Raw genomic sequence first — 12,952 nt, 5'->3', positions numbered from 1 at the left:
AATTATGAGGTCAAAGGAACTGCCTGGAGAGCTCAGAGACAGAAGTTTGGCAAGGCACAGATCTGGCCAAGGTTACAAAAAACCTTTCTGATGCACTTAAGGTTTCTAAGAGCACAGTGGCCTCCATAATCCTTAAATGGAAGACGTTTGGGATGACCAGAACCCTTCCAATTTGGCTGGCCGTCCAGCCAAATTGAACAATCAGGGGAGAAGAGCCTTGGTGAGAGAGGTAAAGAAGACCTCAAAGATCACTGTGGCTGAGCTCCAGAGATGCAGTCGGGAGATGGGAGAAAGTTCTAGAAAGTCAACCATCACTGCAGCCCTCCACCAGTCGGGGCTTTATGGCAGAGTGGCCCAACGGAAGCCTCTCCTCAGTGCAAGACACATCAAAGCCCGCATGGAGTTTGCTAAAAAAAAAAACATGTAAAAAAATCTGCAAAAATTTAAACTATTTCGTGTTTCTCTGTCAATATGGGGTTCTGAGGGAAAAAAAATTAACTTAAATGATTTTAGCAAATGCCTGCGATTTAAGGAGGTCTGAATACTTTCCATACCCACTGTAACTTAAAAACTACCACTACATGACATCACAAGGTGTAAAAGATATAAGAAACTAATAATAAGGGATTGCTCAAACACTTAACAAAACAACTTATGAGGCAACAGCATTATAACATGGCTTAAATCTCACAATAATCAATTTTGTGTAATATAGGGCCTTTGATTGCTATAACCACAGAGGACGGCTCCCACACTGCTCCAAGTAAGGCTGTTTTGTCTCAGTTATTGAGTGTAGGGCTGGATATACTGTTGTAATTATACACTTACTCCATCTATACAGTACAACCTCTGTTATAAAGATGTCAGCTATGGCATGTCTAATTCTTCTTTCCACATTTTTCACGATCAATACAAGAAAAAGCAAGAGTATGATTGACTGTTTTGTGTTTTCCAATGAAACTGTCACCAGCTGTGATAATAGCCCAAGCCAGCCCCCACCCCTCACATCAGTCCAAACAAATCCATATTTATCACTGTTAGCGGAGAAGGTAAGTGTTTAAAAGACAGGCGCATGAAGAAAATTAAAGCATTTCAGGGGTAGAAAAATATTATACATATTATTAACTCTATTCTGTTGTATTCTTTAACTTGTTGAGAATGTTGTTGTTGCAAAATATACAAATTACCATGTCTACCCCCAACAGTGAACCACAATTATCACTTACTTTGAGCCAGTGAATCCCTTAGCGCCTCTGAGCGAACAACAAACAAGATGGTCAGTGCTTTATAAAATGAAGCTGTTGTTAATAAAGTGGAGCTTGTGTGTCTGATTTTAACAGATAATAGAGTTTAGTGACAGTGGTGGAGTGGGTTAAGGGTTCACCCTGTCACCAGAGGGTTTGAATCCAATCCAAAAGGTAATTCTGTGATGCTGTGTCCTTGTGCAAGACATTTCACCCACCTTGGTATGAATGTGATGTGAGTGTGAGAGACAGTAATGCAGTTGGTAAAGAAATTAAAGGGACTGTTGAGAATTTTGGGCATAGGGCCTCATTTCCTAGTTTGCCAGAGTGTTGGAGACATGTGAAGACACTTTTTAAAAATATTCTATACAGTCCTTGTATTTGCAACTATGTCAATGGCCACAGTTAGCCTGCCACTAAAAACAGCCTTACCCACTCCACAAAACACCTAACGCAAATCTATTATTACACCAGACTGTTGATGTAAATGTCTGTGTTGATAAAATAATGTCTGAAATAAAACTAAACTTGCATCGCATGAATCGGTGCATGTTGAGGGACTATTTTCTCATGTATCAGTCCACTTCTGCCAAGCTTTCTATCAGGAAATACAACTTGCTGCTGCTGCTCAGACATATATTCTTCATATACAAGGCTGATTTTACTTCTAAAATTATTCTAAGAATCCTAATGCTGCGAGATCAGATAGTTTCTACGAAGTGAAACGGGCTGATGAATCAGGCTAATTATAGAGAGTCATTCAACCCATTATTTTTCTTCAACTTAAAGTGTTGAAAATGCATGATATTGTTGACTTAAGTATCCTCAAAGTCATGTATAAAGCAAAGTGCAATGTATGACCTGTAAATATTCAAAGACTGTTTGAGACGAGAACAAGCCACTTCAATTTAAAAAGAACCTAAACATTTAAAAAGCCCAGATTCAGAAACAAGGTTATTGAGTGAAGCATCGCTGTGAAAGGAATTAATTTATAGAATAGTTTTGACAAAGATATAAGAATCAAGTACAATGATGGCATTAAAACAAACCAACATAATATTGAAGTTGTTGTGCATAATAATGAAGACTTTTGTTTGCAATTGATTAATAATTATGACAGAACTGAAATGTACTGATATGAAATGTTTTAAAGTAAATATCTGTGTTTACGTTTTGTCTGGAAAAGGGAAAAGGGGGCAGATAATGTAAGATGACTCTTCTTTCTGCTCCTTTTCATTCATTTCTTGTATATTTAATATTTTAGATTTTACGGTTGAACAGTTCCTGAGTGTTTTCTGTTTGCAATAAGAACTTAGCCAAAATATGCAGGGTTTGAATGAAACAAAATGCAACTCCAGATATGTTTTTGTATGTAGGATAGGCTCTTTAATGCTATAACATGGAACATTTTAGGCACAGAAATAGCAACGGAGATGATCAACATGGTCAGGCCCTCCTTCAGAAGTTACACAGAGCACCTTTGAAAAATTCAAATCAACCTTTCCTGCCTTAAGACATAATGCATTTCAAAAAGATGAATATGGAAATGATAAATCACAAACAGTGAGTCACATCCTTCCAACTGAATGTCATTTCCTTGTATTTGATGCCTGTGGGTCTTTTTGATGAGTGAACCATGTCATTACTCCACTCATAATAATAATACTTTTAGATGTGTTGAGAGTGAATTTCACTGCTGTGTTTTCAAACCTGAGAATTATTTGTAGAAACTCCTGTCCCTCTGCCTCCTCGTGCTTTAAAGACATGATGAGGTTTCCGATGCTGCTGCCCGTACAGTAGTAGTTCATGTGTTCCTGTAAAGAGAGAAAGGTCGATGCATTTTTAATAGGACCATTAGCATAAACCTACAAAAGCCTCAAAAGAATAAATGTTTTCTCCCCCCTCAAGAGCATGTTTTGTATTCAGCTGAGCTACCGTGACTAAGCAATTTCCCATCATCGTGAATCAATACAGTTTAAGCCTATAGGTACCGGCATAGAAATAAAACGTACCATAAGTCAAACGGTAAAAGCTAAAAAACAATTATAGCACAGCGCCAGAAAGTTGTATGAAAGTACGCTTTTCATTTAACTGATTAAATATGAACAATTAAAGATGCACTACGGAACTTTTGTAGAGCGGTGAAATTTATTTGCTCCACAGAATAGCATTAAACATATCTACCTATTATTTCACTATACAAATATTTTAGTGTTCAAAAATACTTATACTATAAGCAGGTTGCTTCTTCATAGATCTGACCTGTAACTTACACCTGCTTGTCAACATGGAGATTGCTAAATTTGGTGCCATCATACTGTGTAATATTCTAGGCAAAGCTATAACATCTCCATGGAGACAAGCTGGTATGAACTCTTTTGTTACTTAAAATGATGTTATAATTTAATGTTTTCTGTAAATAAAAATATAGATACAATTATTGCGGTATTCTCTGGTTTAGGCCTAGTTTAGTGCTGAGATTATTAGATGATTAACACTTGATGATTGGCAAACTAGTGTAGCCACTAATGAGACAGGTGTCATTTGTATTGTCCGTTGCCTGATCAGTTCTGCAGCAACATGATCATTTGAACGTTACAAATATTCTAAGTATATATCTAGTAATACGAAACAGACTGGTTTAGTATGATACCTTTCCCAGGAAGTGTTTGCGATATGCGCGGGCCGTGCTGTTGCATTCCAGTCTGTAGGTGCTGCCCCCTCCTGGACTCATGCCGTCTCTGCTGTCTTCATCGTCACAGAAACTGGACTCTGAGGACGAAGGGGTCCCTGCGGATGCCTCCGCGTCCTCGATCCAGTACCCCCCAAACTGTGGGAGGATGACCTGAGGGTACGGACCGCCCTTCTCCAAGACCTGCACAGGGGGAAGAGGAGGGGGTAAATGAGAAAAAATAAATACATTTATTAATGTACAATATGGTTAAATTGGGATAATGTGGATGACCTTTATCTAAATCTGGACTTAACAACAAGGGCTACATAATAGATCAAGGAATATTAGCAGTAAGACTAAATTATGGGTAGGAATCATTGACCGTATATATGAGTGGACATAGCTAACGCGCTAGCCACCATATTCCAAATAGGAAGGATTCCAGGAGGCTCTTCCGGCTCCTTCTAACTCTAGCTCCAGCTGACTTACATTAGGATCTTGTCAAACCTCTCTCTGCAACTGCTGCCGTAAGCCTCATCACTTTGCTGTTAAAATGTTCGTATGAACCGAGTCTACACAATCTAGAATTTTTTTTTGGGCTAGTTCCTATTTGCTACTGTAACCGTTAGCATCATGAGCCTCATTTGAGCAGGGTGATGTCACTCTCGCTTAGTCCACTTCTTTTATACAGTCTATGGTAGGAATCATAGACCATATATATTAGGGTGACCATATTTCCGTTTGTGAAAACCCGGACACTTTACCAGGGGTGGGGCCTCAACACTGAGCTACACTCACCTCGCAAACTGTGCACATGGCCTCCCACTTGTCCTGACCGGGACAAAAAATGGGGAATTTCTTGTCCAAGTCATTGTTAAATGCACATTTGTGCTTCGGCATGTTGCAGGCTGACCGACTCTTTGTGTCTGCTCTCTCCTTCTGAGTCACAGAGAGCTACGAGAGACGCTCAATTTAATGGCCCAATGAAAGGAAATGAAAACCCGGACATTTGCATCACTTTATGAAAAAAAAAACCCGGACGCCCAGGACAGGACACAAAAAACGGATATGTCCGGGGAAAAATTGACATTTGGTCACACTGGTATATATAAATGCACATAGCTAACTTGCTAGCCACCAAATAGGAAGTGAACATGGGGAGCTCCAGTTGACTCCAGTTGACTTTACATTGAACTTCAATCAAATTAGCTAAACTCAAAACAACTATAAACTTCCATTCAGAATATGTAAATAAGGACTTTTGAGGGACTTACATCTTCTATCCTTGGATACGGTATGTAGTCATCCTATAAAAGACAAAGGGCACATTGTTAGAAAAGGCCAGTTTTACCATAAGCGGAGTGCACTGACATTCACTGGAGCAGCAACAACGCCACAAATACACAACACAAAAGCACTGGACTGACTTATTATTCCAAATGAACTCAATGAAAATGATGCAAGAGCCTGAAATGCCCAGTCATCACGAGGGGGTCGCAGGTGGGCGTGGCCTCCTGCTCTCGTGGTGATGTCACTGCCTCAGAGCCTGTTTTGATTGGCTGTCCCGTGGGGTTTGAAAAGGCATTTGTGAGTCCGCGAGTGCAGCCTGCTCTGTTGTACTGTGACCTCTAATACTGCTGAGGGAGGAGCAGCGCTAAACTAGACAGCCACATTAGCATTTTGCAGGAATAAGATACTCTACACACTGGATCAATGGATGCATGGACTTTATTCAAGTTTCTATCAATTTTAGTTTGTTGACAATGTAACTTTGAAGAAATGCAACTGTTTAGAAGTTGTTTTTTGCCTTAGTTTTGTGTAATGTTAGAAAGATTTAGACTTGTTTGCAGAATTTAGAGAATAATAATATGATGTGAGATATTAATTAGTGGTAGTTAATTAGCAAAATTGGATGTAATCTATAAACAAGTACAAGAACCTTTCACTTTTAAAGAAAAAAAGTTGAACATACATTGAATTTGCTTAATAATTTGGTTCTTAGACTTGTGTTGCTGCATTTTTTTTTTTCGCTTTAAGGTCATTTGCATACACAGATTTCTGTATTTTGGGTAAACAAATGACAATTTATGTTTCTCTTTGCTGTTGGCAGGGATCAGGTTAGTCAAAAATTTTGATAATTCTTTTCTAGATCTGATGTAGTCCTGGTTTACATCAAATTGGTCAAAAATAGGGACACTTGGGATATTTCTTGTATAAAACTGGGACAAATCACTGGTTTTGGATAAATCTGCTGGGACAGGGGACACAGGCTCAAAACTGGGATTGTCTAGTCAGCCTAATTGAGACCCCACAGTGACAGTGACATCCACACACAGCTCTCTGTTCACTGCTATTGATAATGAAGGACACCAGAATGACACAAAACTGAGCAAAAAATATGGTAACATGCTTGGAAATGTTGGCAAATAATGATTAATTTTGGGATCTTCCACAGCTAATACAAGGCTAAGACAAAGTGGAAAAAGGCACAAAGCAGAGTTCACAAAAAGCGATAACAAAACATTTAAATAAAATAAAAAGTCTTTGGTCACACCTTCCACCTTTTGGGCTCCTCGGCCTTTGGGACCTGACCAATGTCCAAGGTTTGCATGAGGATAGACAAGGATGCAAAATTTATGATACATTGTAATATGTTAATAATATGTAATAAGTTAATATAGAGAAAATATAGTTAATATAGAGAAGATATAGGCAGCACTGTTGAGTTTCACCGAGTTGAGTTCAAAAGTTAGTTACAAACACATCCACTCTCACATTAATTCACTACTAGTGCAGAGCCCGCATCCGTTACGTGACAGAGTTGTTTAAAGGCCTTGCACCTGTTTTTTTTTTTTTTTTTTTTTCATGGTAAATAGTGCACAGCCAGTAGAAGATGTACAGATTCCAAGTGTAGCCAGCAATAACTTCAGAAGTTCCCCATGGTGTCATGTGACCCCTAATTTTTAAATATCTTTGGCATTTTTTGTTGTAACAACATGAAAAATTGGCACTGCACACACCCGTCCCATTGGGACGACCGACCCTCCGAATTTGAGATCGTATTGCATGAGTGGTTCGAGAGTTACGCGTGGAATAGACAAACAAGTAGACACACATACAGATGCTCCTTGAATTAATAGATAGATCGACAACTTTATGTATTGATACTTTGCTCTGCTCTGTCTGAAGTTCTGTTACTCAAATTAGACATTAATCTGAGCTTTGTTTTAACACAATCTGACCACATTTTTCTATTTGTCGCCACTGAGGTGTTGTTCTGCTTGGAATGTTCCACAATATGACATTAAACATACCGTTTCTTGCATTTATTCAATTACAGGTGTTTGTATCATTAAAAATATAATTGAAAAACTTCTCTGACCTTTCACTTGGCCTGTTGCCTTTACCTGCTTGTCTCCACAGATAGATAAGTTTAATGCCATACTATGGAACATGCTAGACAAAGCACAAACATTTCCATGGAGACGAGCAATGGAGGTGAGCAGGTCCTTCACCAGAAAAGTGACATAGTTCATATTCTTTTTAAGTAGGAACATAACATAAAAGCCCTAGTCTGATTGCCAATTCCACATTTTAAACACATTTTAGATTTCATGTACCGCAGCTATGTTTGAATCATGCTTCTCTGTCCTTTTGTGATATTTTATTAAGTCGCCTGGGCACGGGGACACAATCCTGCCTGTTCTGTGCATGTACATATGTAGATAAGGAGAGACGAGAGATGCTCTGAATCGGCCAATTACGACCAGTCTCGGAGGAACAGAATGTGGACATGATCAGGCTGAAGTGAAGAAATATATTCCTACTGTTGGAGGTTTGAAATTGAATCCTTTTGCACATTTACTATCATCTCTGAGACAGCAATCATGATAATAATGGACCACTGTGACGCTGCTTTGTCTGGTCACGCTGTTTAGTTCTACTATTGGAGATACCAGCGTGAGAAGATCTGAACAATGATACGAGACTCGGAAAATAATAAGTTGTTTTGCACCATTAAAAATCAGCATAAAGGTGTGTAAATATTGTGTAAATATGGAAAATGTGAGACCTGCATATGTAATGAAATGTAAACAAAACAATTTCTTGATCCCATAATGTATTTTGAATGAATTGGTAACACTTCAAGAAACAGTATACATTGTTGATGTCATTATATCAAGCAATACTAGCTCAGATTTTTACTGCACTTGGAGCTGGACAAGCATCATGAAGTGCTTAATAGTAGATGTCCCTATTCAGTCAGAGTCTAGGGTTGTCAATAACACTAATGGATGCTAGATTGATGTGAACAATAAAAACTAGATACTCATTTGAAAGTATTCAATACTGGGGTAAAAAAAAAAGAAAAAAAAGAAAAAGGACCTTTCCTGAGTTATCTTGATCTTTTAAAATCCATATTAAAGACCAAACCACATGAAAATACTAAAGATACTACAATTACTCTGAAAATTACATCTATTATCACACAGAATACTGTATATTTATCTCTGGTACTAAGGAAAATGTCTGATCTTGATAACAATTTTGATACCACAATTTCAAGATTAAAATTTTAGTATAGAAACAACTACCATAATGACACAATGAATGCATGAAAGCAGAATGAATGAATGAATGAATGAAGTGTCTTTCCCTACAGGACACAATGGAAATATGCAACAACAGTAGTAGTGTCTTAGCCAGACTGGTGCCACCTAGTGCCTCCGCTCAATATCATTTCTCTCCAGCGACTAGGTCAGGAATCAGTATACACTAGAGGGTTTGCAAGAACCCCGGAAGTTGTAGATTGCACACCAGCCAATCAGCAAAGAGCTGTGAAGCCATGACTGGGTCCTTTTTGTGGTACAGCACAACAATAAACAAAGTGGTCGAGATGGATGTAAACGAAGCCATACATTCTGTGTTGGCAACAATTCTCGAGATCAAGGATTTAAAGCCGGAACAAAGAGAATGTTTGGTGAATTTTATCAAGGGGAAATCCTATAGGATTTGGAAAAAGCTTAATATACCAGTCAGCCCTGTTAGTGGCGCATTACACAACCAAATAGCAGCGATTGGTTAAATAAAAAAAAGTCAAGCGAACATTTTCCACGAAGTGAAACCGGTTGATGAATCAGGCTAGTAGTCTCTAGGATATGGTCCCTCTTTCTTTACTTTGAATTAGTTATTTGGTTGGCTGCATGACATCAATAATACGCGAGCTGAAAGAAAACTTTAAGGGTAATTTGGGTCAACCCAATCACTGCACGACCCTCGAGCTTGTCTCAGTTCATTCTAAGCAATAATCTTTCCATCTTGCCTGGGGTAAAGAAATACACACTCAGCCAATACGATGATGCGAGTCTGGTCACCATTAAATCTCCCCAAGATCAGATGGGTCGTGATTTACAGGTGTATTAGCCAATCGGGGACGCGGCTGCATATATGAGGAAAAAAGAAAGAAAAGATTTGATTTTGATGATGGGTGAAATAATGGGTGAACAAGCTCCTTCATTTCATATGTGTCACTGAATTTATTTATTTATTTATTTTTTTTAATACGAGTGATTAGTAATTTATTGTTTTCATCTTCAAGTGTTTAACAGGTCATAATGGAAAATTGCTTTTATACATACAAACACCAAAAAAGACAAAAATAATAATAAAAAAATAAATAAATAAATAAATAATGAATACAATGTATAAAAAAACAAAACAAACAAGGGGGTGCAAGCTGTCCTAAAGTGACATTATAAATAAATAAACAAACTAATCTTGAGGCTTGAGGCACTACAGAGGGAGTGGGGACCAGACTGACATCCCTTTTGTATAAAAAATACAGAGAGGCATCATTCTACACTGCTCATCTTCTACCTCTTCATCAGAATTTCTGTAGAATATTTTGTGTCCTCTTTACACTTCATCTCTTCGCATGTACATCGCTAAACAGCTCAGTGTGATGTGAGGTCTGCTGTGAAGCTGGGAGTGCATATTGAAGAGCAGCTGCTACTGTCACAAGTGACTCATTGTCAACAATACGAGTCCAATCGCGGATGCTCTCCAGCCCTGAACATAAAACAGACAAACCCAGACGAGAGGGACACCAAAACACACTAGAGGATCTGAGGAGACAAGATCAGATCAAAGCATTTGTCCCAAACTGAATCTTAGACTTAGCTGACCTCTTCAGAGAGTCAAAGTGGGACAGGTTGTGGTGAGGTAGACATGATGACTGTAGGCTTATAAATGAGGACAGCAGGAAAACCATATTATCTTCAATGCTTATTCCTTGAAGGCATTGATATTTACTGTTTTAAATATGTAAACAACAGAACTAGTTCATTTTAAACAGTTTGCAGTAGTTCAGAGTTATCCCTCACTTCTCTTACGCATTCTAAATATCCTTATTATTCATTGCAATAAGTTTATAAGAGCTTTTCAACTCTCAAGAGAGTGAAGCTGACAAAAAGCTTACAAAAACTAGCAAGCTAACATGCACTTCCTGATTACTGAACAATAAAACACTTTTTAATTAGATGCAGACAGCAAACACCGTGTATATATTTGAGCTGCTATACAATATACCTGCACTGGGGTAAGACAAATTTTGCTAAAAAAGTCTACGTGGGAAAAAAACAAGACCTTAAGGACATTTAAGACACAGTTAGAGAGTTTGGCAAGTGATAGCAGTGACCTCACGCTGGAGGTGATGTATGTGTATGGTGTAATGTTCATTAGTTACCACGGTGACACAACGCATATATTAGCAATAAGTACCAAAAACGTTTTTAGAAAATCTTGAAAACTCAAGAAAAAACACTAAGTAGATTTAACAGCATTTTTAGGAGCATGTAATCAGTACGAGCATTCATGGCCCTGTTTAGATGAGAGCGACTAACTGAAGAACTGTTGGTCCAATGAGGTTCATTTGGTCTTCCGATAATTTATGTTATTAGGTTCTTTTTTCAGACCAAGAGTTTGTTGAACTGCCCCCTAGAGGTGGGAATCTGGAAATGCTCCAGTCAAAAAGAGCACACTTCTGGATTCACCAACTTAAGACTCTAGCTCCTCACAGACTGAATGTGAGTTATAGAATGGACTGAACTCCCTGGGTGACCTTACTTTGGGATCTCCCATCCATTGGAGGGGTATGTGAGCACATGGGCTGGGAACCATTTTGTGTACTGTGGTCCAAGGTGAGAACGATATCTGACAAAGGCTTTTTTTGCCAAAACATTATTTCAAAATAAAAAAGCTTTTGGACATCGGCCATCTGAGTGTGCTATGCATTTGTTCCTACCATCTGCTGAAGGAAGTCAGTACTCTGTCCTGAGGAAGTCTGACTGCAGATAGCGTTGTCATCCTGCCTCTACTGGTAGGAAGACAGTGTCAAAAACTGTAAATCAGCTGACCAGATACGTCACAGCAACATAACGTGACCACTCTGAGGAAGAGCGCTAGTGAGCATTGGAAACTGTCAGGTATGAAAACAAATTCTTGGTCTGAAAAGAGAACCTAATAACATGAAAAACTGTTGACTAGTGTGAGCTTGTGACTGTAATGTTATTTGAGATGGACTTGTTTAACAGAGCAAAGCTCACCTGTTGTAGTTCCAACTAAGTCACCTCTTTTTTGTCAGATTATGTTGAAATAAAGATCAAATTAAAGTCTAACAACATCAGACAAAACATGCCTACAGTTAGCATCACACTTTCAGCTGCAATAGATAACATCATATGATGCAGAAAGACAGGATTCTTTTTCTCTTCAAACTTCTCTGCTTTATATTATTCATGTGACTCCAGTGAAAAATAAGTGGGACAAGGGACAGGGGACTAACTGGCTGTACAGGATGTCCAGCGTGAAGGTAAGAAGAGGGGGCAGTATTTCCATGCACGTGGAGCAGAACGTGGATCTGGGCGGTCTCAGGGTGATCTGGGGGTGTGAGGGGCTGCATGATGCTTTAATTATCCTCTGAATCGACTGTACGTCTCCACCCTCTCTACGCTTCAGTTAGATCGATCCATGTTAAAGTCACGTGTCCAGCCTGTTCTATTCTGTGCTACTCTGTCAAGTCAGACTACAAGCAAATCTATGCAAAACAGTCTCTCATAGTACATTTCTTATAATACATTTCAATGCTTCTAAACCAATGTATTGTTCAACTATTGGTCAATGTAGCTGTGAGATATGCAGAGGCTGTGGGTATTAAATGTGCATTATGAAACTTTTCCTATAGGTGTGAGCGAGCATTAATCTCATTATGGAATTAACGAATTAAGTTCCTATGATGTAAATCCATTATTATTAGATCAACAACATGATTTAAAGTTCCGATATGGGCTCAGATACAGTATCAGTCTCCATGAAATTAATGTGAGTCAATCCAATGCAATCCCCCAAGAACCCTGAAAACCCCAAATGTATGTGTGTGCATGTGTGTGCTTGCCAGGAATGTTAGAGTGTGGCCTTAAACTAAAATCTAACTTAAATCTAAACTAACTGTGCTTTCAGAGGCATGTAAAACTTGTAAACCGCAATGTAAGACTTTAATAGGCTCTATTCACGCTTACGTCACAAACCCGGAAGAGGTTTGGAAAGATGCGATTACAACTTCCAGTGTAGTTGCCGACACTGAGCTCGCCTACCGACTGTGACCGAACCCACTGAAGTAAATGTGATCAGTGGTAAAATGAAAACTGCATATGTATGTGCTGTTTAAAATCATCTTGAATTTGGCGCCGTTATCTCTTCTAAGCGCATGTACCCAGTGCGCTCGGAGTTGTGCGTCAGTGAGGAAATGATGAAAACTGAGGTATGGTTGTAACTGTTGATTTGCCGAACATAACAGAACGTCACAATGACATGAAGATGAAGAAAACTGGGCCGTTTTCTCATTTTTCCTAAATTTTGTCCCACTGGAAGTTGTGATTGCATCTTTCCAAACATCTTTCTGGTTTGTGATGTAAGCATGAATAAAGCCTAAATGCTAATGAAAGAATTGTGACTGAACTGAATTTGCCAATATAAT

General features: G+C 38.6%; 1 protein-coding gene across 6 annotated transcripts in view; it reads right to left on the bottom strand.

The window, feature by feature from the left end:
* LOC110159413 (rap1 GTPase-activating protein 2) overlaps positions 1-12,952 on the bottom strand; it is a 168,640-nt gene that overhangs the window by 19,913 nt on the left and 135,775 nt on the right. For 3 of the 6 annotated variants that reach the window (XM_055166837.1, XM_055166835.1, XM_055166838.1), the window contains 4 exons: positions 6,473-6,505; positions 5,193-5,225; positions 3,898-4,119; positions 2,955-3,058 (listed from right to left, as the gene is read on the bottom strand). In XM_055166837.1, the coding sequence (XP_055022812.1) occupies positions 2,955-3,058; positions 3,898-4,119; positions 5,193-5,225; positions 6,473-6,505 (392 nt within the window). The remainder of the gene's footprint in view (positions 1-2,954; positions 3,059-3,897; positions 4,120-5,192; positions 5,226-6,472; positions 6,506-12,952) is intronic. The other 3 variants (XM_055166836.1, XM_020923965.2, XM_055166839.1) reach the window with 1 other exon arrangement.

This window comes from Boleophthalmus pectinirostris, unplaced genomic scaffold (assembly GCF_026225935.1).
Source record: "Boleophthalmus pectinirostris isolate CB_2022bp ecotype Guang Dong unplaced genomic scaffold, ASM2622593v1 HiC_scaffold_9, whole genome shotgun sequence".
Taxonomy (NCBI): Eukaryota; Metazoa; Chordata; class Actinopteri; order Gobiiformes; family Gobiidae; genus Boleophthalmus; species Boleophthalmus pectinirostris.
Note: the sequence above shows the minus strand (reverse complement) of the source record. Positions and strands in the feature narration are given on the sequence as shown.